The 23,047-nt window shown below is 58.6% G+C and overlaps 2 protein-coding genes across 2 annotated transcripts in view; one reads left to right on the forward strand and one right to left on the reverse strand.

Annotated features, from left to right (window-relative positions):
* HDAC7 (histone deacetylase 7) overlaps nt 1-16,247 on the reverse strand; it is a 48,407-nt gene extending 32,160 nt beyond the window's left edge. The window contains exons 1-3 of the mRNA XM_014947476.1: nt 16,109-16,247; nt 3,407-3,603; nt 1,404-1,494 (exon numbers count right to left, since the gene is read on the reverse strand). Coding sequence (XP_014802962.1) covers nt 1,404-1,494; nt 3,407-3,603; nt 16,109-16,193 — 373 coding nt within the window. The 5' untranslated portion in view covers nt 16,194-16,247. The remainder of the gene's footprint in view (nt 1-1,403; nt 1,495-3,406; nt 3,604-16,108) is intronic.
* Nucleotides 16,248-21,545: 5,298 nt separating this feature from the next.
* LOC106891131 overlaps nt 21,546-23,047 on the forward strand; it is a 99,042-nt gene continuing 97,540 nt past the window's right edge. The window contains exon 1 of the mRNA XM_014947446.1: nt 21,546-21,694. Coding sequence (XP_014802932.1) covers nt 21,546-21,694 — 149 coding nt within the window. The remainder of the gene's footprint in view (nt 21,695-23,047) is intronic.

Consider the following 23,047-nt stretch of genomic DNA (forward strand, 5'->3'; position numbering starts at 1 on the left):
CTGCAGTGCCCCCCCCGCATCTCAGTGCCCCTCCTGCATTTCAGTGCTCCCCTGCATCCCTGCAGTGCTCCTCCTGCATCCCTGCAGTGCCCCTCCTGCATGTCAGTGCTCCTCCTGTATCCCTGCAGTGCCCCTCCTGCATCTCAGTGCCCCTCCTGCATTTCAGTGCTCCCCTGCATCCCTGCAGTGCTCCTCCTGCATCCCTGCAGTGCCCCTCCTGCGTCCCTGCAGTGCCCCTCCTGCGTCCCTGCAGTGCCCCTCCTGCGTCCCTGCAGTGCCCCTCCTGCGTCCCTGCAGTGCCCCTCCTGCGTCCCTGCAGTGCCCCTCCTGCGTCCCTGCAGTGCCCCTCCTGCGTCCCTGCAGTGCCCCTCCTGCGTCCCTGCAGTGCCCCTCCTGCGTCCCTGCAGTGCCCCTCCTGCGTCCCTGCAGTGCCCCTCCTGCGTCCCTGCAGTGCCCCTCCTGCGTCCCTGCAGTGCCCCTCCTGCGTCCCTGCAGTGCCCCTCCTGCGTCCCTGCAGTGCCCCTCCTGCGTCCCTGCAGTGCCCCTCCTGCGTCCCTGCAGTGCCCCTCCTGCGTCCCTGCAGTGCCCCTCCTGCGTCCCTGCAGTGCCCCTCCTGCGTCCCTGCAGTGCCCCTCCTGCGTCCCTGCAGTGCCCCTCCTGCGTCCCTGCAGTGCCCCTCCTGCGTCCCTGCAGTGCCCCTCCTGCATCTCAGTGCTCGTCCTGTATCCCTGCAGTGCCCCTTCTGCATGTCAGTGCTCCTCCTGCATCTCTCAGTGCCCCTCCTGCATCTCAGTGCCCCTCCTGCATCTCTAGGTGCTCCTGCTGCATCTCAGTGCTCCTCAGTGCACAGTGCGTGCGATGGACGCTGCGGGCACATCTGTGGGTGGTGATGCAGGACCCTGCACACCCAAAGGCTGAGCGAGGTCCCCGCAGCCGCTGGCACTAGATGGCGCAGGGAGATCGCAGCCGGACGGGCTTTGGGAACCCTCCCCACTGCCACGGGTGCTCCAGCCCGGCCGTGGCAAGTTCCAGTGGCAAATTCGTGCCCTGCCCACTACCCCCGGGCAGTCCCAGCGCTTGGGTGGCAAGGACAAGTGGCCCTAAGACAGGACACAACGTTAGCGTGGAGATCTATTGGCACCACCTGGTTGGCATCACTTGGAAGGACGCGAAGGAGAAACAGCAGCCAGGCCAGGGCCAAAAAATTCTCTTGGTGTGGGTGCTGTCACACCCCTCTAGACCAAGATAAGGCAGAGCTTCGTCTGGATAAGGGCAGAACCACCTGCTGAGTCCCCTTCTAAAAGCCCCTCTGATCTCACTCCCTCTCAAACCACGTCCCCTGGTTTTGGGGACACGGGCAGAGATGTGGTGGCACGTGCCAGCAGGCACATGGAGGCTCTTACTTCTCTTGCTCTTGTCCTTGTTGAGGATCTGCCGCAGCTCCTGCTCCTGTTGCCCGGGCTCAGCGTCTCGGTGCGGGGACTCCATGGTCACCTGCAAGAGCAGAGACACAGCATCAGCACCAGGAGACACCAGCGTCGCCCCACGCAGCCTGGAGCCCTCCTGCCACCCTCCCCGAGCCCAAGGCACAACACCACGGTGATGGAGCGTGTCTGAAACGGTCCGTTATGTCATTTTTGGAAACCTGATGGGCAGCCCTGGCCGACCAGAACGTGTCAGGTTGTTTCATCACAGCAAACCGGACGCATCTTTGTCTCCAGAGACGCCCTCCCCAGGGACATTATAAAACTCAAACCAGTCTGTTTCAAATCGCTGCCTTTCATGCTGTTTTGACATATCTGTAGCTGGGGCATGTTGTAATACAATAAAAAATAAAACTCAGAGTTGACTAAAAAGAGGAAAAAAAAAAAATTCTACTGGTCTTAAACATTTGGATCTTGGTATTTTCCAGAGCTGAGGTTTCAGAGACGATGCCATCTCCCAGGGAGGTCAGAAAGCATCACGTCTGCACAAAAGCCTCTGAGCACCATCAGCCGTGGCAGCAGCAGCTCAAACTCTCCGTGTGTGGACCAAGCTGATGCTCAGAAAGCCTCAGGGTGATTCCACCAGGGCTTCCAGACAAGGTTACTGGGACCAGTGAGGCCCTGCCAAGCACCGAGCACAGAGGATGATGCTCAGGAGGGGAGCATGGGGGATGCTCAAGTTGCGCCAGGGGAGGTTCAGGCTGGATATTAGGAAAAATTTTTTCACTGAAAGGGTCATCAGGCATTGGAATGGGCTGCCCAGGGAGGGGGTTGAGGCCCCATCCCTGGAGGTGTTCAAAAGCCGGGTTGATGTGGTGCTGGGAGGTCTGGTTTAGTGATGATGCTCCTTGTTTGTTGTGGGGGTGTCTATTTTTGTCAGTGAGGTTGACGGTTGGACAAGATGACCTTTAAGGTCCCTTCCAACCTAGAAGATTCTGTGATTCTGTGATTCTGAGAGCAGGGGCTGAGGCTGGGGGGGGCACTGCATCCTCCACCACCCAGGGGGACCATGGAGCAGACAGAGCCAGGCTCCGAGGAGGAGCACAGCAAAAGGATGAGTGGCAACGGGATGTGCCACAAGGAAAATCCCCTCCGGATACATGGAACTAATTCCTGCCGTGAGCGTGGGGCAGCCCTGCAAGTGGGAGAGGCAGGGGGTGATCACAGAGACGTCACAGCTCGCCTGGACGTGACCCTCCACAACCTGCCCTACCTCTGAAGCCAGCCCTGCTCCCAGCAGGGGCCAAACTTTCCAAACTAAACCTCGCTGTAATTCTGGGACGATGCAGAGCCTGGCAGCGGAGGCTGTGCAGGGCAGGGGTGCTATTCCGGGTGACAGCAGAGAATTTCAGTGAAGGACTTCCCAGAAAAGTAAATTAGCTGGTAAAGTGAGTAAGCCGTGCCTTGGGGGCAGAGGAACAGCGGTGGCCAAGCGGAGTGGCAGCTCACAGACAGCAGGCATCCTGTCCAGCCGCCCTGGCTCCTGGCTCAGCACACATGGTATGTGCCTCAAAACATTTCCCCGCTCCGCACATCCCAGGGGGCCCCAGCCCCCCCGCTGGCCTTGGCAGGATGGGGATTTGGCCTGAAAATAAGACACGAACCCCCCCCAACCTGACTCCCTCCTTGCGTCAGAGAGCTCTCCGGGCTGGCTACAAAGCCCTCCGGGCTCTCCAGCTCAGGGGAAAGAAGGAATTCACCTGGGAAGGTTATTTTGGCGTTTGGGATTTCCAGTCTCTTCCTCTTAACCCCTGCCAGAGACGGGAGCTCAGCCCCGACGCAGGCCACCGCCGGCAGACACGCACGGCACCGTGTGCTACGTGCTTTGGGGGCAGAATTAATTCTTCCAGGTGCCCATTCCCACCCAGCCACCACCAAGAGTGGGTGTGGGTCCCCCCCCCTGCGCCCCGATTTGCCCGTACCCTCACGTGCTGGTGGGCGAGCTGCTCCACTTGCTGCTGGTGCAGGCTGGCAAGGAAGAGCTGGTGCTGGAGCTGCTGCGTGTGCTTCAGGGCCAGCAAAGTGGTGTCAGAGCCAGGCTTGACGACGCGCTGCCCGATCCGTAGGTCCATGGGAGCGGTCTGGGGCACCCGTGGGGAGGTGCAGGGGTTCACAGCAGCTGTGGAGACAGAAAGCAGGGCACCCTGTCAGCTCAGACCACCCCCTCAGGTAGGGAAAACATCAGGATGGGGCCCAGGTGTATCCCGATGAATGGGAGGGCACTGTGAGGAACATGCCCTGCCCTTGAGAAGGGCTTGCCACACCATCTCCTGCCTGCAAAAGCCTCCTCCATCATCCGGGCAAAAAAAATCCTGTAAATCATACACCCCTGGAGCGTCTCCAAGGTGCTGCAGGCACCTCTCCCTGACACCACGGCTGAGAATCGCTTTGCAAAATTAATACACTCCTGCCCTGCCTGATGCAGAGCCTCCCCGTGGGTGAACCCTCATGGGAACACCTGAAATAGTCCCAGTTACCCAGAGCATTGGAGCACCCACTGCAGCAGGGGATTTTCACCAACTCAGCTCCTAAAGCCTTGTTTAATTTACCCTGCACCTGCCACGGGCCAGTGGAAAGCTGAGCTGGTCGCCTCCAGCTGCAACAAACAGAAGTCAAACCTGCAGAAGAGCCACCCAGCCAAGGGATGCAGATGCAGTGCCCCTCCTGCATCCCTGCAGTGCCCCTCCTGCATCTCAGTGCCCCTCCTGCATCTCCCAGTGCCCCTCCTGCATCCCTGCAGTGCCCCTTCTGCATCCCTGCAGTGCCCCTCCTGCATCTCAGTGCCCTTCCTGTATCCCTGCAGTGCCCCTCCTGCATCTCAGTGCCCCTCCTGCATCTCAGTGCCCCTCTTGCATCTCAGTGCCCATCCCTGCAGTACCCCTCCTGCATCCCTGCAGTGCCCCTCCTGCATCCCAGTGCCCCTCCTGCATCCCTGCAGTGCCCCTCCAGCGTCCCTGCAGCAGGATGCTCCAAACAGCAGAGAGAGCAGGCAGAAAGGGGATGTCTGAGCTACCCATTCACCAAAGGGCACAGGGACGAGCCCCGTGGTGTCCCACAAACCAAATGCAGGCGGGTGCGAGGGAGCCGTGGCCGCTGCAGCTCCTCCACGGGCACTGCAGCACGGGGGGGAAAGCTGGAAACGGGCGGGTGAGCAGGAAATTCTGCATGAAAAGATGCTGCAAAGGGGATGCTCTCGCAGGGCACGGGGCCAAGGCCAATGCAGCCCGAGAGCCGATTGTTTTCCAAAGGCAGTTTCGATTAAAAAAAAAGAAACAAACACAAACGCAAGTGTTATTTTACAGGCAGAGAACCACACCCTGGGCTGTTGGAGCCTCAGCCTCGGCGGCACCAGGGAGTTGTGCTGAGTCTGACGCTGCAGGAGGAACCTCTGCAGGCTCCTGCCCCGCACCACAGCACGGACACGGCTCTGCCGGGGGGAACCCACCAAACCCCCACCCCAGCCTGTCCCCCCAAGGAGGGCACGGGGACTATTAATAGCCCCCAGCACACATCCGTGCAGACGACAGGGTGCACGGCCCTGCTGAAACGGGGCCAGCTCTGCCTTTCCTGCGTGGCCCAGGCAGGGAAAACTCCCTCCGGTCGAGGGCAAACGCTGCTCGGCTCCAGCTCAATTCTCCAGGACAGAAATGTCCCCGACCTCAGGCCGTGTCGGAGAAGGACCTGATGTTCCCAGGAAACCCCGTCGCAGGGTTTACCCCGTTCTCTCTCCATCTCGCTGATAACTGCCTGGGATTTAATTTGCAACTGGCTAATTGGCTCTAATTGCTACACCCTGCCCGCCCCACGATAAGGAGCCTGAGGAAGATTAACAGCCGCAGCCTGAAAGCTGCTGAGCTCCTCTGCCCGTTATCACTCAGGCTTCGGGGCTGGACGTGGCACGATGCCACGAGATGTGGGGCAGGACGAGCCCCACAGCCCCACTTTGAGGGTGAGACAGGACAAAAGCAGACGAGCACGTTTCAGCTGCATTTTCATGAGCGAACAAGAGTCCAAGTGAAGTCTACCCTAAGCAAGAAGATCCCAAGTCTTCTCTCCACGTTCCCTTCAACACCTGCAAGAAGCCAGGGGTCCCAAAAAGCCTGATGTCTTCCACAGGGCTGACAGATCCCATCTCCTGGCAGCACGGTGCCAGCGCCCTGGGAGGCCGTACCTGCTGCTGCTCCAGAAACCTCCCAGCTTCAGCAATCCCCAAAGGGCCTCAGATTCTTGCTAAACATCAGCGATTTCAAAGGATGCAAGCGATAAGTCGGGCTGTCACCTCCTGTTCTCAGCTCACGTGTGCTCCCAGCAAGGAGGAGGAGGAGGAGGAGGAGGAGGAGGAGGAGGAGGGTGCCAGAGGGACGGGCGCTGGCCAAGCCCCTGGGGGATGCTCGGTGGGAGGAAGGCTGGGGGGAGGCAGCAGCACGGAGTGCTACCCAACGTGCCGGGCTGCTGGCAGCCAGACAAGGACAGACTGTAACGAGCAAATCTCAAGCTGGGAAACGGGGACTTCTGACAGCTCCCAGCCCAGCCAAGGCCCCGCCACGTGACGCTGCCGATCCACAGGAATGCGCTGAAGATCCGCCATCCCTCTGTCCCCTGTCACTGTCCTGCTCTACACCACGGAGGGGCAGGAGCTGGGAAATGCAGTGGGGGCTCCTGGGGGGACCAGAGCCGTGGGGCTCAGCTTTGAGACCCTGAGAAGGGCTGTGGACACACAGAAGCATCGTTCGGAGGGGAAAGTGCGAGTACGAGGAGGAAGGGATCAGCCCACCAAGCCTCCATCCTTGGAAGAGAGATCACCATCTCTCACCCAGAGAAGAGTTGTCACAGTCTTCTGCTTGCAATGCTAAAAATGCCCCAAAAATGCCCATGGGGAGCCCCCACCGGCCAACACTCAGCAGCAGTCTCTGTTCTCACCTCCCCCTCAGCAGCATCCTCAGGCTCAGCACGGCCCCTCCAGCACCTCCCCAGGGCAAAATGGGGCAAGAAGGTCTTGAGGGCAACCACAGGGGCAGGAGGGTCTATTGCAGACACCTCTGGGGATGGAGGACGGCAGCGCAGGGCCAAGGGGGAAGGCACTGGCGGGGTCTCTGGGAATCTCTTTACCTCATTTGTTTTAGTCTTTTTAAAAACAAACTCCGAAGCAGCGGAAGAGCAGGAGTGGGAGGGGACGCATGTGCTGGGGGAGAGGGAGGACGGGCAGGCCAGCGGCCAGCAGCCAGCAAAACAACTTCTCACCGCTCGCCCAGAGCCAGGAAAAAGGCTGTCGAGCATCCCCAGGGCCAAGAGGCACCAGCGCCAGGGAAGAGCCGCCGGCAGAGCCTGCGCGGACCCTCCTCCTCCCGCCACGGCCCCCAGCTCTGCGCATCGACGGGACAGGGAGTCCCCCCTACACAGCCCCCTGCTCGGCTGGGGATGTTCTGGGAACACTTTTAGGAGGTGGGAGAGCGGGAGGATGGGATGGAAACAAGGCACCGGGAGAGCATGGACCAGCTGGAAGTGCCCCGGGGTGACGCGGGGGCCCAGCCCGCCCAAAGGCCCGACGTTCCAGCCGCGCACCCGGCCAGCGCCGGCCAAAGCCACAGAATTTGGGGTGGTTTTCCAGAGATGCTTCGTGCACCAAGTGCCAGGGTGGTGAGGGCTGAAGACCTGCCGGGGACAGCGGGGCCAGGAGCACAGCTCAGACCCCGGGTGGGAGCCCTGTCCACTGTCCCCACAGCGGGACCCCTCCTCCAACACGTGGCACTCACACATGGCAGCTCCCTGGGATGCTCTGCATCCCTCCTGCTCCAGCAGCTCTGGACCCCTTCGCAAAGCCCTTCCTGCCCTGGGAGCTGTTTGTTTCAGCCGTGACCTCCCGCTGCAGCTTGAAATCATTTGGGGTTTCATGCCGGGACCTCCGCCAAGAGTTACAGTAAACAACTCCCCTCCCCGCAGCCTGCGATGCTCACACATGATTCAGGGGGCAGGCAGCCAGGCCAGCGGCTCCTCCTCTTCCCCTCACCCCAAGAAGGCCAAAAGCACGGCCCCACGGCGGCTCCTGGGGGGTCTGTCCCTTTCCCCTGCCCAGCCTGGGTCCTGCTGGTTCCTAAGGGGCCCTCCTAAGCCACCAGCACGATGGCACGTGGCCACGGCGGGGCTGGCACTGGGATGCACGGGCTAAAACTGGGACACACAGGCTGGGACCGGGATGCTCTGCTGGCCCCGTGCAGCCTCAGGAGGCCGAATCCATCCTCCTCCTCACCCTCTCGGCCGGGAGCGGGGCAAGTGCTGGGGAGGGAGAAGCGAACTGGGAGCACCCACCACGGGAAGAGGAGGACGGTTTCTGGGACAGGCTGGATGTCCAGCTGCCAACATTTTTTGCGACTTATTTTTAGTTCTCAAGAACGTTCGCATGGGAAGGCCAGCGCCGGTGACAAGCTCATCTTCACACGAGGGCCGGGGGCTGGCAGGGGCTCCACAGCCACCATGTCACTAGCAGCAGCAGCAGCGCGGTGGCACCGGGGCAGGGCAAAAGGCTTTGAAAAAAACACAGCAAAACTCTTTGCAGAAAGACATGCCGCCTCCTCCCTCTCCTCCTCCCCGCTTCTGCTGAGCCATCAGTAATCGCAAAGCTCCGACAACCCGGGAGGCAGCTGGGGGTGTGAAGGCCCCTCCTGGGCGGGAGGTGGCCACGGGGACCACTGGCTGCTTCGTGGCGCCACGTGGCGCGGCGGCAAAGCAGAAGCACCGGGGCCGTCACGTCACGGTGGCACCCGGCGGTTGTTTTTCTGGGTCAGCGGGAGGAAAACCAGGCCGTGGCGGGGGGGGGGACGGCGAGGGGAGCCGCGGGGACGGACGGCGCGGAGGCGGGTGCCGGGCCCACAGCACAAACCCCTCCGCACCTGGGCAGGTGCCGCGGTGGTGGCACCACCCTTCCTCGGCGGAAAGGGGAGATTGCAACACGGCCAGGAGCAGCCTCGGCGGGGAGTCTCTGCCCGGCGTGCCCTGGGAAGGCCTCGGGCACTGCCAGCCTGAACGCAGGCTCTGTGCTCAGCAAACGGGTTACCAGCATTTTCCAGGCTGCTGGCACTGGGAAAACAGCCGAAGCGCCCGGCGAGGTGGGGAGAGACCCGGAGCGAGCGTGGGGAGAGACGCGGAGCGAGTGTGGGGATGGCGACAGGCTCCCGCTCTGCAAAACACCCAACACCTCCTGGGCTCCTGCCAAGCTTTTTGGCCAACCCAAGACCTGGTGGGGGTGAGTCTCCCAGGATGGCGGGGGTAGCCCGGGGCCTACACTTGCTCCCCAAAGAGAAAACCACCGGTCGTGGCTCTTAGACAACAGCCACCCAAAAAAAATTTAAGAAACAGCACAGAAATCTTTACTTTGGCATTTCCTGATTATTTAGATTTTTAAAGAGGCAAGATCAGCGAAGAGCTGCACGTATGGAAGAGGGAAATGAAGCAAGGAGTGATCAGAGCCAGGCAGGGGGATTATTATGGAGCAAACTGTGCCGCCTCCCGCGCATCCCTGCCCTCAGCCCCGTCCCTGCGCCAGCGCCGCCGATCACACACGGAGAAGAGCTTTGTCTGAGGCCGAGCAGCAGTTTTTGTGGAAAACAGGCGGGTTTTTTTTTGGAAAACCGTTTCCCATCTTATGTTGATTAGCTGTGAAAGGTTCAGAGTTCAGTCAGGTTGAAGAATGCGTGTGATTAAAAACATTCCTCTTTAATAAAAGGAAAAAGGTCTTCTCCAGCGCCATGCACAAGTAACAAAAATTAGCTGGAGGGAATTTGTTCAAATTAAAAACACTTAAAGAAGAAACCACACGAAAAGGACTATGTTGAAATAACATTAAGATCACAAAGCCAGGACTCGAGAAATAGGAAGTCCCGGAGTCGGGGTACCTCGCGTAACCTCACCCCAGCCCCCGGGGCGGGCGCTGCTTTTAATTACGGGACCAAACGCAACGCTCCCCTCAAAGACAAGCAAAAAAAACCATCAAAACCAGCGTCACCCCAGTACCTCTGCCCAGTTACACCTGCAGCAGGGACACACCAGGTCTGGCAGCTCTGGGGGGACAGCGGGACCCCCAAAGCAGAGCTCCACGCACCCCTCTGCCCCCCCTACCTCCATCTGCTCATGCCTTCCCAAGGGGCTTCCTCGCAGGACTCCGTGGAATCGGGGTGTTTGAGGCATTTTCCTCCTTCCTCGCTGCGCCGGGGGGGGTCCAGGGGGGCTGCCAGGGGAATGTGGGGCAGGAACCGTCCTGCACTGGGGAAGGCAGCTCCGGGGAAAGCCCTGCGACGCCGCAGCCCCTGAGCCCAGAGGCCGAACGCGGCGTCCCGCATGAGCCATAAGAGAACAGATGATGCTCGGGGAAGATGTAATGTTTGGAGCGGGCGGTTGCCAAGTTCTGATAACTCTTTGTGGAGCACGTTAACTGGGAGTTTCAAGGACTTTATGAATTGGCCAGATGTGGGTGGGTCCCTCTCCTCCTGACCAGACATCACATTCCTGCTCCAAAACAAGAAAAGGCTGATGCTTTTCTACGAAAACCCCCCCAGAGCTTTTACAGGAGGGTAAAACCGTATTTTTCTACTCTGATTCTCGCAAACTTTCTTCCGCAGAAAGTTTCCAGAAAAAATTTTGAGACAGACAATGATTAAAGTTTGGCAAAGTCACTCATGCATCACAAACCCCTTTCTGCAACCGAAGTCATGAACCAGGATTAAAAGCAACGCACCTGAAACCACCCAGGCTGCGCACATCCACCTGCGAGCAAAGCGCATTATTTAGGTATTTCAAGCACATAAATCAGAAAATACTCTGAGCCTGTAAACGAGATCCACATCAGGCCTCGGGAAGCAGATCAGGGCGAGATACTTCCCCTGATTACTCTCGCTGGCTATTTGTGGCTCGTGACCTTTGAGTCAGACATTTAATAGCCCTCCCTGGAATTTTCTCCCCACAAACGTGCGTAGTTGCATTTTGAAACTCATGACTGCGGGACCCAAAAATCTCACGGTGCAGGGAGGCCAGGCTGCGGGGCAGGGACAGGGGGCAAAAAGCTTTGTACCTGGAGTTGGACTAGATGATCTCTAGAGGTTCCTTCCAACTCTGACAATTCCATGATTCCATGGATCTGCTGCTGTTTGTAATGTCGGGTGTCCCAGTGGACAGCCCAGTACCGCTGTTCCCATCCAGGCTGAGGGACACGGGACAGGCCACACGTTCCCAGAGCACCCACAGAGAGCATGAGCAAATCATAGAACCATAGAACCGTCTGGGTTGGAAGGGACCTTGATCTGCTGCTGTTTGTAATGTCGGGTGTCCCAGTGGACAGCCCAGTACCGCTGTTCCCATCCAGGCTGAGGGACACGGGACAGGCCACACGTTCCCAGAGCACCCACAGAGAGCAGAGGGCAGGAGGGCACCGCCACAAGGAGAGGTAGAGTGATCCTCTCAGGACCAAACAGAGCATTCCTGGAAACGGTCCGGCCGCATCTCCAGTGGGAACCCGGCTGCCTCTGCTCCCCCTGAACCCCCAAGCCCCTTCCTCGCTGCCCCAGGGCTGCCCCACAGATGTGGTCAGTGGGGCGAGCAAATCATAGAACCACAGAATCGTCTGGGTTGGAAGGGACCTTTAAGATCATCTAGTCCAACCATCAACCTAACTCTGATTTAAAAAAAAACACAAAATAAACCCATACAAAAGAACCCCCACATCACTAAGCCACGTCATTAAGCTCTATGTCAACCCGTCTTTTGAACACCTCCTTAGCACACGCCTGACGGGATGCTCAGTGCCCCGCGGACACCGAGCCACCCCCGCTCCCTCTCTCGGGACACACAGTTACAAGGCAACTTAGAAGAGCCTCATCTGTCTCAATTTTCAAACCAGGATTCACCCTCCACCACATAAATGTTCAAATACAGGATCAGCTCCGTGCTTTCATAATGGTTTAACAGCATTGGGTTGCATACAGTTGGCATTGAACTTGCCAAGGTGAGGCTAAAACCCCAGCCTTTTAACCAAAATTACTGCATAAAAAGTAATGATTGCATTTTTCAACTTTTTTTTTTTCAAGTGAGAATTTATCTTCCTGTAGCGCTGGCAGAGGGGCTGTGAGGGGCTGCAGTGTGATAGACGTGTCCCAGAAAGGGAGAGAGCAGGGAACTTTTTCTCCAAACAATTCTCATTGCAAGTACCAAAAAACTTTTGAAGAAGGAATCCCTCTGGGGGGTGATAAACCTCATAGAATCATAGAATTGTCTGGGTTGGAAGGGACCTTTAAGGTCATCGAGTCCAACCATCAATGCAATGCTGCCACAGCCATCACTAAACCACGTCCCTCAGCACCACATCTACATGTCTTTTACACATTTCCAGGATGGAGGTTCCACCACTGCCCTGGGCAGCCTGTTCCAAGGCTTCATAACCCTTTCTGTGAAGACATTTTTCCTAATGTCCAATCTGAATCTCCCCTGGGGCAACTTAAGGCCATTTCCTCTTGTCCCATGGCCTGTTCCTTGGGAGAAGAGACCGACCCCCCCTGGCTACACCCTCCTTTCAGGGAGTTGGAGAGAGTACACAGCCCTCGAGATGGGGCCTCACCAGTGCCAAGTAGATGGGGATGATCACCTCCCGAGTCCTACTCCCCTCTAGAGGTGGGGCCTCACCAGTGCCGAGTAGATGGGGATGATCACCTCCTGAGTCCTACTCCCCACGCTGTTCTGACACAGGCCAGGATGCTGGTGGCCTTCTTGGCCACCTGGGCACACTGCTGGCTCCTGTTCAGCCCCAGGTCCTTTTCCACCAGACAGCTCCAGCCACTCTGCCCCAAGCCTGTAGCATCCATGGGGTTGGTGGGACCCAAGTGCAGGACCCAGCACTTGGCCTTGTTGAACCTCACCCCATTGGCCTCAGCCCATCCATCCAGCCTGTCCAGATCCCTCTGCAAAGCTTCTCTACCCTCCAGCAGGTCGACACTCCCACCCAACTTGATGTCATCTGCAAACTTACTGAGGGTGCACTCGATCCCCTCGTCCAGATCATTGATGAAGATCCACACAGCCCCTGAGGTACCTGCTTAAGGCAGGTTTTCCACCTGCTCTCAAATTCCCGTGTGCAGATCGGCCTCGAGACCGTTCTGCCTGCAGGGAGAGGCTGCTTGAGGACCCAAAGGTAACCCCGCAGCACCTAAACCACCCCACAACCCCCAGCCTTAACACCAGACCTGAATTTCACCGCAGGCAGTACTTAAACCACCAAACAACTTCACGTACAGCTCCAGAGGAGCTGGAGGTTCCTGCGAACGTGCCAGGGGCTGAGCTCCCGGGATGTTGCCCCTCTCCAGGGAGGCATCTTCACAGCCTTGGAAGCACCTGACTGAGAAGGCGCAGAGGCCAAACCTGCACAGCAAAACCTGATGGAGGGTTTCCAGTCTAACTTTGAGACCATTGGGTGACAGGGACACACAGCACAAAGCCACAGACAGAGCTGGGGACCAGCAGGAGGACACGGCGGCTGCAGCTTCACACGGAGCCACTCACAATCCAGGGAAAGGCAGCCCCGTTCCCCACGGCTGCTCCTCGGTCTCACCCCAAAATACAGCACCACCAGCCATGCCTGCCAGGGCAGGTATCCCTGTGCTTGTCTGTGTCTAAAGCAGTAAGGAAATAAATAGTGTTTTTCCCAGTTTCTCTGCAGAAGAATCAGGTCCCCATGCCACGGGGTCTGCGCGTGGGCAGCATGAGGTGCAAGGTGGGACTGACGAGCTCATCTCCTGCAACCGCAGCCGGGCCATGGGACCGGAGGGACAGTGAGTGGGCTCCATCCCCGCCACGGCTCTGGCACAGCTGGAAACCTCTGGCAGTCATTTCCTGCCACCAGTTCCATCCTCCCACCCCCACCGGTCATAAACCCCCTCCCAAACAGCAGCAGCGGGTCCCCCGGGGAGGATGCCGTGCGGAGGAGTGCGAGGTATCCCCAGGAAACCTCCCAACAATCACCATTTCCTCCGAAACAGAGGGAAATTCATGACCAAAGGGATCTGTTGAAGGACAACCAAGGTTGCCAATGGCACCTCGTGCTCCCCAGAACAGCGTAGGCAGCTTCTGCTCACGGAAACTCCTGAAATTCAGGAAAAGTCCTCCCCTTGAGGAAGGGAAGCACCCCCCATAGCACAGCCCACCCACCTGGACTCGTCCCCTCCGACCACTCTCACCCGGTGGCGCAGCCTGGACAGGGTTTGCTGGCTCGAGGGCCACCAGCAGCGGGTCAGCGTAGCCCTGCACATCACAGTGTCCCCAGCCAGGCGATGGAGACACATTGCTCTTCCTCCCAGTCCTCCCTTGAAGCCTTTCTCTGCAGCGGGTGGACACCGAGCTCCACTGCTGCCCCACAAATGCACCCCACGGAGGGCTGTTACACACCTTCACCACCCATGGCCTCTCCTTGCGGACACAGAAGGGGCGAGGGTTTGTGTTGTTCTCCAGAAACCTTAAATATTGCCCACAGGCAAAGACGAACACAGATGATAGGCAGCAGCTCCAGGCAAGCTCTGCCTGAGCTGGAACAGCCCGGTGTCTTCCAACAGCCCCATCATCTCCCTCCACCAGGCTTCTGGCAGAGGCAACAGTCCAGGCTAGAGCCGCGGCGTCACCTCCCTGTCCTCACCAACACAGATCGGCTTTGGAGAGAGCATTTGGCACCCGGCTGGGAGAGATAAGCTCCTCCAGGTCCCTATTCTCCAGGCAGGTAGATGCCAGCAGAGGCAGCCCCACGATCCCAGGGAAGGAGCAGCAGGACGCCCCGTCTTCCTGCACCCGGCTCCATTACATCAGCAGGAGAGGATGCAGCCGCCGAGCCAAGGGAAGCGGAGGAGAGATCAAACGATCGTAGGAACCTCTCCCCAATTACCAGCCCTTTGCATAAGCAGAGGAGAGCGTTCCCAACCGGTTTGGACACCACGTCAGCACCTCTGCCCCGCGCCACGCTGCTGCCCTGGGGGGGTGCTCGCTGCCCTCACCCCCTGCACACACGAAGCCGCCATTCGGAGCATCCCGCCGTGGCTCGGAGCCCCTCGAGGACGTGGCACGGAGCAAAACCTCCAGCCACTTGGCTCAAACCCACAACCTGCTTCGCCCACGGAGGGTCACGGCTGCACAGGGGCTGCTGTCACCAGCGCTACGGCTCAGCCTTGGCATTTATTTCTTTAATTGCTGCGTGCAACACAGCCAGAGCCCAGCTTGACTCATGAGCCCCCGGGGAAGAGCTCAGGGCTCTGAAGCGGTGTCTTGCTTGATCTGGAAGTGCTGAGACAAAAAGCCTGGGCTCCCACAATACCCACTCTCAGCAAGTGAGTACTCAAGGGGACCTGCCCATTAATTGGAGCCGCTCCGCGTGCTGCAGAGAAGGAAATCCCTTTGGCAAACGCTGGCCGAGCTCCAAGGCTGGGCTGGAAGGCAGATTCAGTCTTGAAAAGAAAATGAACAAGGAGTTGGGCAAAACACCAGCAGCCCCAGCTCTGTGGGAATTAAGATGCGTCCCAAGGAAAGAGGCACAAATGGAATTCCCCGTGTGGATCAGCAGACAGCTCAGCAGCTGGGACTCACCCCAACGCTCGCTCCAGCGCTGACCATCGGGGGTTGGAGCAAGGAGACTTCCAGCACTGGGAGATTTCCAGCTTTGCCCTGCACGTGGGGGTCCCCGACCCCCGTCTCAGCGTCCCCTCCAGCCAGCGCCGAGCGCAGAGCGGAGCCTCGGGTTTTAGGGTGAGAGCTATTTATGTTGCAGGAAGGAAGCCGCAACATTCTCAGTTTCCTGCACAAACACACCGTGGGGCTGCCTGGCTCTGCCTCCCCTACCTGGGTGCTCAGGAAACTGCTAGGAAAGCACGGCCTTTGGCTCAAGGCTGGCATCTGAACGGCTGGGCAAGGTGCAGGCATCAAATCCTTAAAGCAGAGGAGGCTGAAATGTGCCTGGATCCAACAAGCCCTTGTCCTGCACCACAGGGACACCAGGGACGGCCACCCCGGGGGGTGAATCTGGGGTAGTGCTGGTGCACACAAGCAGCTGAGGAGATGCTGGAAGAGACCCATGATGCCAAAGCTGGTGAATGCCACCCGGGCTGGAAAAGCTACAAGAAATGGCTTGGCCAAGTCATCAAGATTTCAGGGTCTGTGAGAGCAGGGGTGAAGAAATGCAAGGAGGAGCTGGTGTCCTACACGGAGCTAGAGCCTGCCTGGGGAAAAGCAGGAGCAGGGAGAACCTGGGAGGAGGAGGACACGGGCCGGGTCCCGGCTGAGGCCGCAGAACGCGGCTGCCCCGAGGCAAAGCGCCCGGCGGGGACGGAGGGTGCGGTGGGGTGTGTGCGCTCCCCGCTCATGGAGCAACACTGCCCGGAGTGTTTCACCCAGAAAGCGGGGTTAATCCTGCCGCTGAGCCGCTCCGGCATGGGAGAAAAAGGCAAAATAAACAAACAAAGCAACCCCCGGCGAGCCCAGCGCAGCAGCTTTAACCTCAGACACTGAGGAATCGGTGCACGTGTTGGGACTGGAGCCCTCAGCACCTCCCAAGAGCAGACACGGTGTCAGCTCAGCAAAATCCCACCCACACCCAGCACCCTCCAACTCACCCGACGAACAAACGACGGCGCCCGGGCGGGCACACACTGGAGCTGAACTGGCCCAGCTCCTGAGGAAAGGCTGCTCCAGGGGCATCTAATCTTTGCAAGCCCCCTGCCAGGGATGTTTCCCACCCGTTTGACACGCTCACCTATGGATGTCATCCTGTTCCTCCGAGTCCTCGGGGCTCAACGTGCCCCAGGAGCCGGGCCCCGTGAGCCGGGCCGGGCTGATGGCACCGGGCGAGCGGCACAAGGACTGCGGCGAGGGCTGGCGGGACCTCTCAGATCTTTCCTGCCAGCGGTTGGGAAGCCAGGCGCGGCCCCACACCACACCCTGGCAGTTCTCACGGGCAAGTACGAACCTTGGCAAAGCCCTCGGCTTGTTGGCAGCCAGCCCCATCGGGCTCATTAGATGCAATTAAGACAGAGTGGGTATCCCCCCCTGCTCCACGCTGCTTTGGGGGATATTGCTTTTAGACAAAACAAACAGGGAGGCTTTGCGTGGGCTCAGGCGGGCGGTTGGCACCCAGGGCCCACGCAGCCGCAGGTGGAAATGCCGAGGTCTCCCTCAGGGAAGCAGAAGCCACGACGGAGCAGAGGCTGGTCCATGATGCCAGCCCTCCTCATAGAATCACAGAATTGCCCAGGCCGGAAGGGACCTCCAAAGGCCATCTAGTCCAACCCCCCCGCAGTCAGCAGGGACACCCCCAACTAGACCAGGTTGCCCAGGGCCTCGTCGAGCCTCTCCTTGAATATCTCCAGGGATGGGGCCTCAACCACCTCCCTGGACAACCTGTCCCAGTGCTCCACCACCCTCCCAGTGAAGAACCCTCTCCTCATCTCCAGTCTAAATCTGTTCCCCTCCAGCTTGAAGCCATTGCCCCTCGTCCTGTCACTGCAGCCCTTTCTAAACAGGCTCTCCCCAGCCTTCCTGTAGCCCCCCCTCAGGTACTAGAAGGCTGCTATTAGGTCTCCCCGGAGCCTCCTCTGCTCCAGGCTGAACAACCCCAGCTCCCTCAGCCTGTCCTTGGAGCAGAGGTGCTCCATCCCCCTCATCATCCTCGTGGCCCTCCTCTGGACCCTCTCCATCAGGTCCATGTCCTTCTTATATTGAGGGCTCCAGACCTGCACACAAGACTCCAGGTGAGGTCTCACCAGAGCAGAGTAAAGTGGCAGAATCACCTCCTGCTCCCACACGTCCCCTCTCCAGCTCCCTGTGCCGTGGCAGCTCCCAGAGAGGAACACGAGACCCCCTCTGCTTTGCAAACAGGAACACACAATAAGATTGACCATAGCAAAGCTTACACCCCAGTTTACCTGTTTTAAAAAAATGGGGGAAAAACTTCCACCCCAACTTAAACTGGTATTTCATTGCATCAGCTCCTCTGCATCACTTCTAAGCTGGTTTACAGAACTGCTGTCCTGCTGCGCTCCCTGTGCTCTGAGCCTCCCTAAAACCACGAAACCACAGAAGAGGATGGAGACGACTGAACTGCGCATCTCCTCCTGCTTCCACGCACCCTCTCCCACCCCGCGCATCCTGGCACCAACACGCGCCACGGGACACGGGTGGCTAAAGCCTCAGAAAGGCTCAAACCACCAAGGACACGCAGGCGAGGTCACTGCCCCGACCCCCCGGGGACCAACAGGGCTTTCACAAGCCTCCAGATCCTTCCCATTTTTCACTAATGCAAAGAGCTGGCTCTGACGGCCGCCAAGGAATTGCTCCATCGCCCTGGCACTGCCGGACACCTCCTGTCAGCAGCGAGAGCCGGGAGCTCCCGGTCTTCCTGGCGGGTTACACGGGCTGGCCCCGACCCTGGGCTTTGTCAGAAACGTTCCACAGCTCCAAAGCAGGGTATGGAGGGTGTCCTGAGAACGGCACGCGATGGGTACCACGCACGGAGGATGCTGTTCAAGGAGGCCAAACCAGCGGCGCTGCATCCCCATCTGTCTGGGCCAAGCAAAGGAAAAAAAGCCCAAAGGGATCCTGAGAGGTTCCTGCTCCCCTACGGAAAAATCAGCAGCGCTGCAAGTCCTGGGGCTGCCCCAGGATGGACCCGACGCCAGCACACGTGAGGTTTGAATTTGGACTCTTCTGGCTGTCCTGGGGTGATCTCAGCTGAGCTGGGATCCGGTTCAGTAAGAGACGGGCTTTTCCCAGTTTGGCTACCAGGAAGCGACAGCCACCCCAGTGAAACTGGTAAAACTCTCCCCGTACGGTGAAACCCTCGGAGATGTGTCACGGGCGATTTCTTCACCTCTGAACGACAGCAGAGGTGTGGCCGCACTCTGACCAAGATTTTTGCTTCAAATGTTTGGGGTTTTACTGGTGCTAAAAGGATTTAGCCAGAGCAATTAAGATCATTTCCCATCTTAATTAATTCTGCTTTCACTTCCTGGCGTGTGGGAGCCCGGCCTCCTCCGGCACAGCGAGGAGCCTTGACTTTGCAGGGCCAGAGCAGCCAGAGCCATGAAAAACCACAGGAAGGACTTTGCAGTGTTTCTTTGTCACCATCAGAGCACTGTCCACATGATGAAGAACTACAAACGTCCCCCAAAAATGCCAGAACCCCCTTTCACAGCCATATTTCTCCATCACAAAGCAAGATGGACCTTCCCCGTTCCCTTTCTCCACCACACACTGCTAATGCTTTCAGAGGCACCTCAAACCGTCCCCACAGAGGGGCCAGGGATTGTCCCACCCCCTGCAGCCCCACCGCAGCACCTCCCCACCACGACACAGCTCTCAGGACGTTTATAACATCAGGACCCCACTTTGCCTTCCCAAAATACCTTCCATTGAGCACCAGCAACCTCAGGACAGCCTAAGGGATGCAGAGGCAGCATCTCCCTTGGCACTGCCGAGCACCACGAGTCCGGCCACGTCTGTGCGTTCCCTAAAAGCCACGTTGCAGAAGCATCTTCTCAGCTGGAGTTGGGAGCCCCCGCCTTGCACGGGGGGACACGCCTGAGTTCACTGGCTGCTGGTGGGGACACGGGACCAGACGCATCTCCACCGCCAAGACCACGCAGAGGAGGGGAGACCTCGGGGGCGTCTCAGGCCAAGATGCACCAGCCCCTTGACCTGGGCGGAGCGGGACGGTGCTTCAAAAAAAAAAAAGCAGTAATTGCGCCGATTGCACAACTGCCAGCGAGAAAAATCCTCTCCCCTCCCCTCCTCCCCGCCCTCCCCACATCCCTTTGAGGCAAAAAGGAAGAAGGCTGGAAACATCCTTCCTCTCCTCCGGACAATGCGATGGAAATAGCAAGGGAGGAGCGGCGGCGGCGGCCTGGGCTCGCCGAGGATGCGGTGCCGGCCAGCGGCAAGGAGCTGTGTGCGGCCAGCGGCTTCCTGCCATTGTCCCCGCCGGGGACCGAGCCCCGGGCAGCTGCACGCCCCGGACAGCAAAGCCAAAATCACCTCTTTGCCCCCAAAGGACCAACCCCGAAACGCAAACCTGCTGCCCCGTCCACGGACCCCTTCACCTGGGACCCCCTGGAACAAAGGCCAGGGCTCAGATTTATTCCGAAATCCACTGGCCGGGGAAACACAGCGATGGCCCCGCGTGGTCCCACAGAGGGGCTGGAAACCAGAGTCTTTGCAACAGGAACAAACACCATGATAAAATCCACGCCTGAGACCGGTGGGATTTTCCACTGCAGGGAAAAAAAAACCCAAAACAACCAAGACGGCAGAAGATACTTTTTCTGGACCCAGCCCGGAGGGTGAAACAAAGCCCCCAGGGAGCAAGTTCCACCCTAAATTCCTATTTTCTTCTCCAAATGGGAGGTGCAGGCGCTCAGGCTCCTCCAGCACACGTCAGCAGCCGGAAAACCCTGCGAAGCCCGAGGCAAGGCTGAGGACGGGGCCGGCTGGGGACGGAGGCTGGGGCAGACGAGGGCGGCAGGAGGACCCGGCCGGGGCAGAACCCCCCAAAGTTCCCCATCAGCCCCCACACACCAGGGATTGCGACTCAAATCGGTGCCAGTTTTGTTATTCACCTCCCATTTCAGAGCACTTTGCAGGTTATTGCTTGCAGCTCTTTTTCATGATGAAGGTGGTGACAGAAACCGTTTTTCTTTTTTAAAAAAAAACAACAAAAAACAAACCATACATAAAAGACTTGAGATGCTTTTAGGACCTGAGCTGGCATTTCAGGGCTGGCACCACCCAACAAGCAGCACAGCCGGACCCACAAACCCTTCACACTCCCCACTGCCTCCGCAGCCCCGAAGGGCACAGCAGGGAGAAAGAGAGGAGGAAGAGGAGGACAGGGGATGCCACACATCCTTGCTCCTCCCCACCATCACCCGGCCCCGTGATGATGGCACGGGCCCCGCTGAGCCCACTGGAGCTGGGGGACGAGCCCAGGGCAGACTGGTCTCTGTTTACCTGTGGGCAAGTGGGGCCAGGTGCCCTCGGAGCTGCCGCTGAAGCCCGGCAGCACCAGCAGCAGAGCCCCTCTGCTCCCCGAAGGCTCCCGAGCACGTCTCTGCCCTGCTGATGGGTTAAAAATAGCAAGCATCAGTATGACTGTCCTCCAAGCAAAGAGAGAGAGATTACATCCTCCCCGCTAAAAATCTATGCAGCAGAGACTTATCCCAACAGAGGCACAGAGGAAAGCTCTATTTCTGGAGCGAGTAACTTGGGAAGTCAGCGCAACATCCTTAAGATGTTAAATTTGTTAAATTGACGCACTGCAGCATTAAACACCGGTGGTAAACTTGCCTTCCCCTCCTCTCCTTGCTTTCCCCCGGGGTTTTTTTTCAGGCTCTCTCGCATCTGCCGGGGGCCGGCCGCCCAGGAGCGGGGCGCGCAGCTCGCACCACGCTCCCACCAAGAACACTCTGCCCCGGTGCTGCCCTCGCAGATGGGAAAGGAACCCGGAGCCAATTTGGGAGTGGTCTTGTCACCTCCTCAACTTAACACTTTCCAGCTCTAAATGAAGCCTTGCTGCAGGAGAGCAGGTACCACCATCCCCATGGCACCAGGAGAGGGGAGCGGGAGGCAGAGGACTCTCCATCCCACCAGTTCCCAACAGGTAAAAGCAGTTTGTCTGTGTCCCCCTAAAAGTAAAAGCCACGGGTGACCTCGGTGGCAGGAGACCTGCTGAGCTTCCCCATCCCTCCTTCCCTGCTGACTCCGGAGGGAGGGGGGCCTCAGCCTGAACCTCATTCTTGGAAAGGGAAGATTTCTACGCAAGCTCGGCCTTTCCATGAGTGTTTGTGCGAACGCACTGGACCCCTCCCACCCAGCTGGGACCTGGCTCTAGATTCAATTGCATTTCTCAGAAAATCACACGGGAGATGAGAGGAATGTGGCGGGTCCCTTCCAGCTCCAGGCGGGATCCCTGGCTCTGCAAAAGCAGCCCGAGGAGAGAAAAAACCCCACCAAAACCCATGGGCAAGGGGATGCCTGTCCTTCCAGTGGCTCCCCAGGGAGATGCCCAACGTGGAGATGCACCACGAGGACCCACCATCGCACCACCCAACACCAACCCAGCTCTGCAGGAACCCAGCTCTGGTCTTGGGCAGCCGGATCCGCAGCCGGCACCTGGACCAGGACCCACAGGCAGCACCCCAGGGACTGGGGTGAGGGACTGATCTGCTCCCAAACAAAACAGCCTCCAGATTCCAGCCTTCACCAGGGCAGGAGGCCCAAGAGGAGGCTGGGGTTGAGGTCACACCATCATCCCCATCGCACGGCAAAGGGCTCCCACTCGTCACCGCGAAGGCGTCGAGGCTGAAAATACGCTCCTGCAGACGCAGCAAATAGACCCAGCATAACTCACTTCACCCCCCTCCCCTTCTCCCCAAAACAAAACACACACCCAGAAACAGAAGGAAACCAGTCAGGAAAAACCCGAGAGTAATTCAACAACTATTTCAAGCGTTTTCATTCCCAGGAGGCGACTGCTCTACCCTCCCCACATCCCCCCAGCCAAAGCGGACCTGCCCGGAGCCCCCTGGGGATGCCCCTGCCCGGTGCCACCGGGCCAGCCCTGCCGGGGCCCTTCTCTCCTCGTTTAACACCGGGCGCATCTCAGCTGGCATTTCAGCGCGCGGGCCGTGCCAGATTTCTCTCTGCTGAGCCAACGCGCTTGGAAATGCATGACGACTTCAGCAGATTAATTGGAAACACAGCCCGGGTGTTGCAATCCCAGGAATGACTCCAATTTCAGGAACAAATGTTTTCATCTCGAACTGGGAGCCGTCGCCCGAGTGGAAGGGCGCATTTTTGTTGCTGTAGCTCACCCCTCCCCTGGCGCGCGGGCGGTGGGAAGAGCTCCGCGTCTCACCCCGGCACGGCTGCTGCGCCGGCGCTTGCATCACCGGGGACCTGCAGGGATTCCTCCCACTCCCCGCCGGCACCGGAGAGGGACACAGAATCACAGAATCTTCTAGGTTGGAAGGGACCTTAAAGATCATCTTGTCCAACCGTCAACCTCACTGACAAAAATAGACACCCCCACAACAAACAAGGAGCATCATCACTAAACCAGACCTCCCAGCACCACATCAACCCGGCTTTTGAACACCTCCAGAGATGGGGCCTCAACCCCCTCCCTGGGCAGCCCATTCCAAAGCCTGATGACCCTTTCAGTGAAAAAATTTTTCCTAATATCCAGCCTGAACCTCCCCTGGCGCAACTTGAGGCCATTTCCTCTTGTCCTGTCGCCTGTGACTTGAGAAAAGAGACCGACCCCCATCTCTCTACACCCTCCTTTCAGGGAGTTGTAGAGAGCAATAAGGTCTCCCCTCAGCCTCCTCTTCTCCAGGCTGAACACCCCCAGCTCCCTCAGCCTCTCCTCATCAGACTTATTCTCCAGACCCCTCACCATCTTTGTCGCCCTTCTCTGGACCCGCTCCAGCACCTCAATGTCTTTTTTATGGTAGGGGGCCCAAAACTGGACACAGTACTCAAGGTGAGGCCTCACCAGTGCC

Source organism: Calidris pugnax, unplaced genomic scaffold (genome assembly GCF_001431845.1).
Source record: "Calidris pugnax isolate Ruff unplaced genomic scaffold, ASM143184v1 scaffold155, whole genome shotgun sequence".
Taxonomy (NCBI): domain Eukaryota; kingdom Metazoa; phylum Chordata; class Aves; order Charadriiformes; family Scolopacidae; genus Calidris; species Calidris pugnax.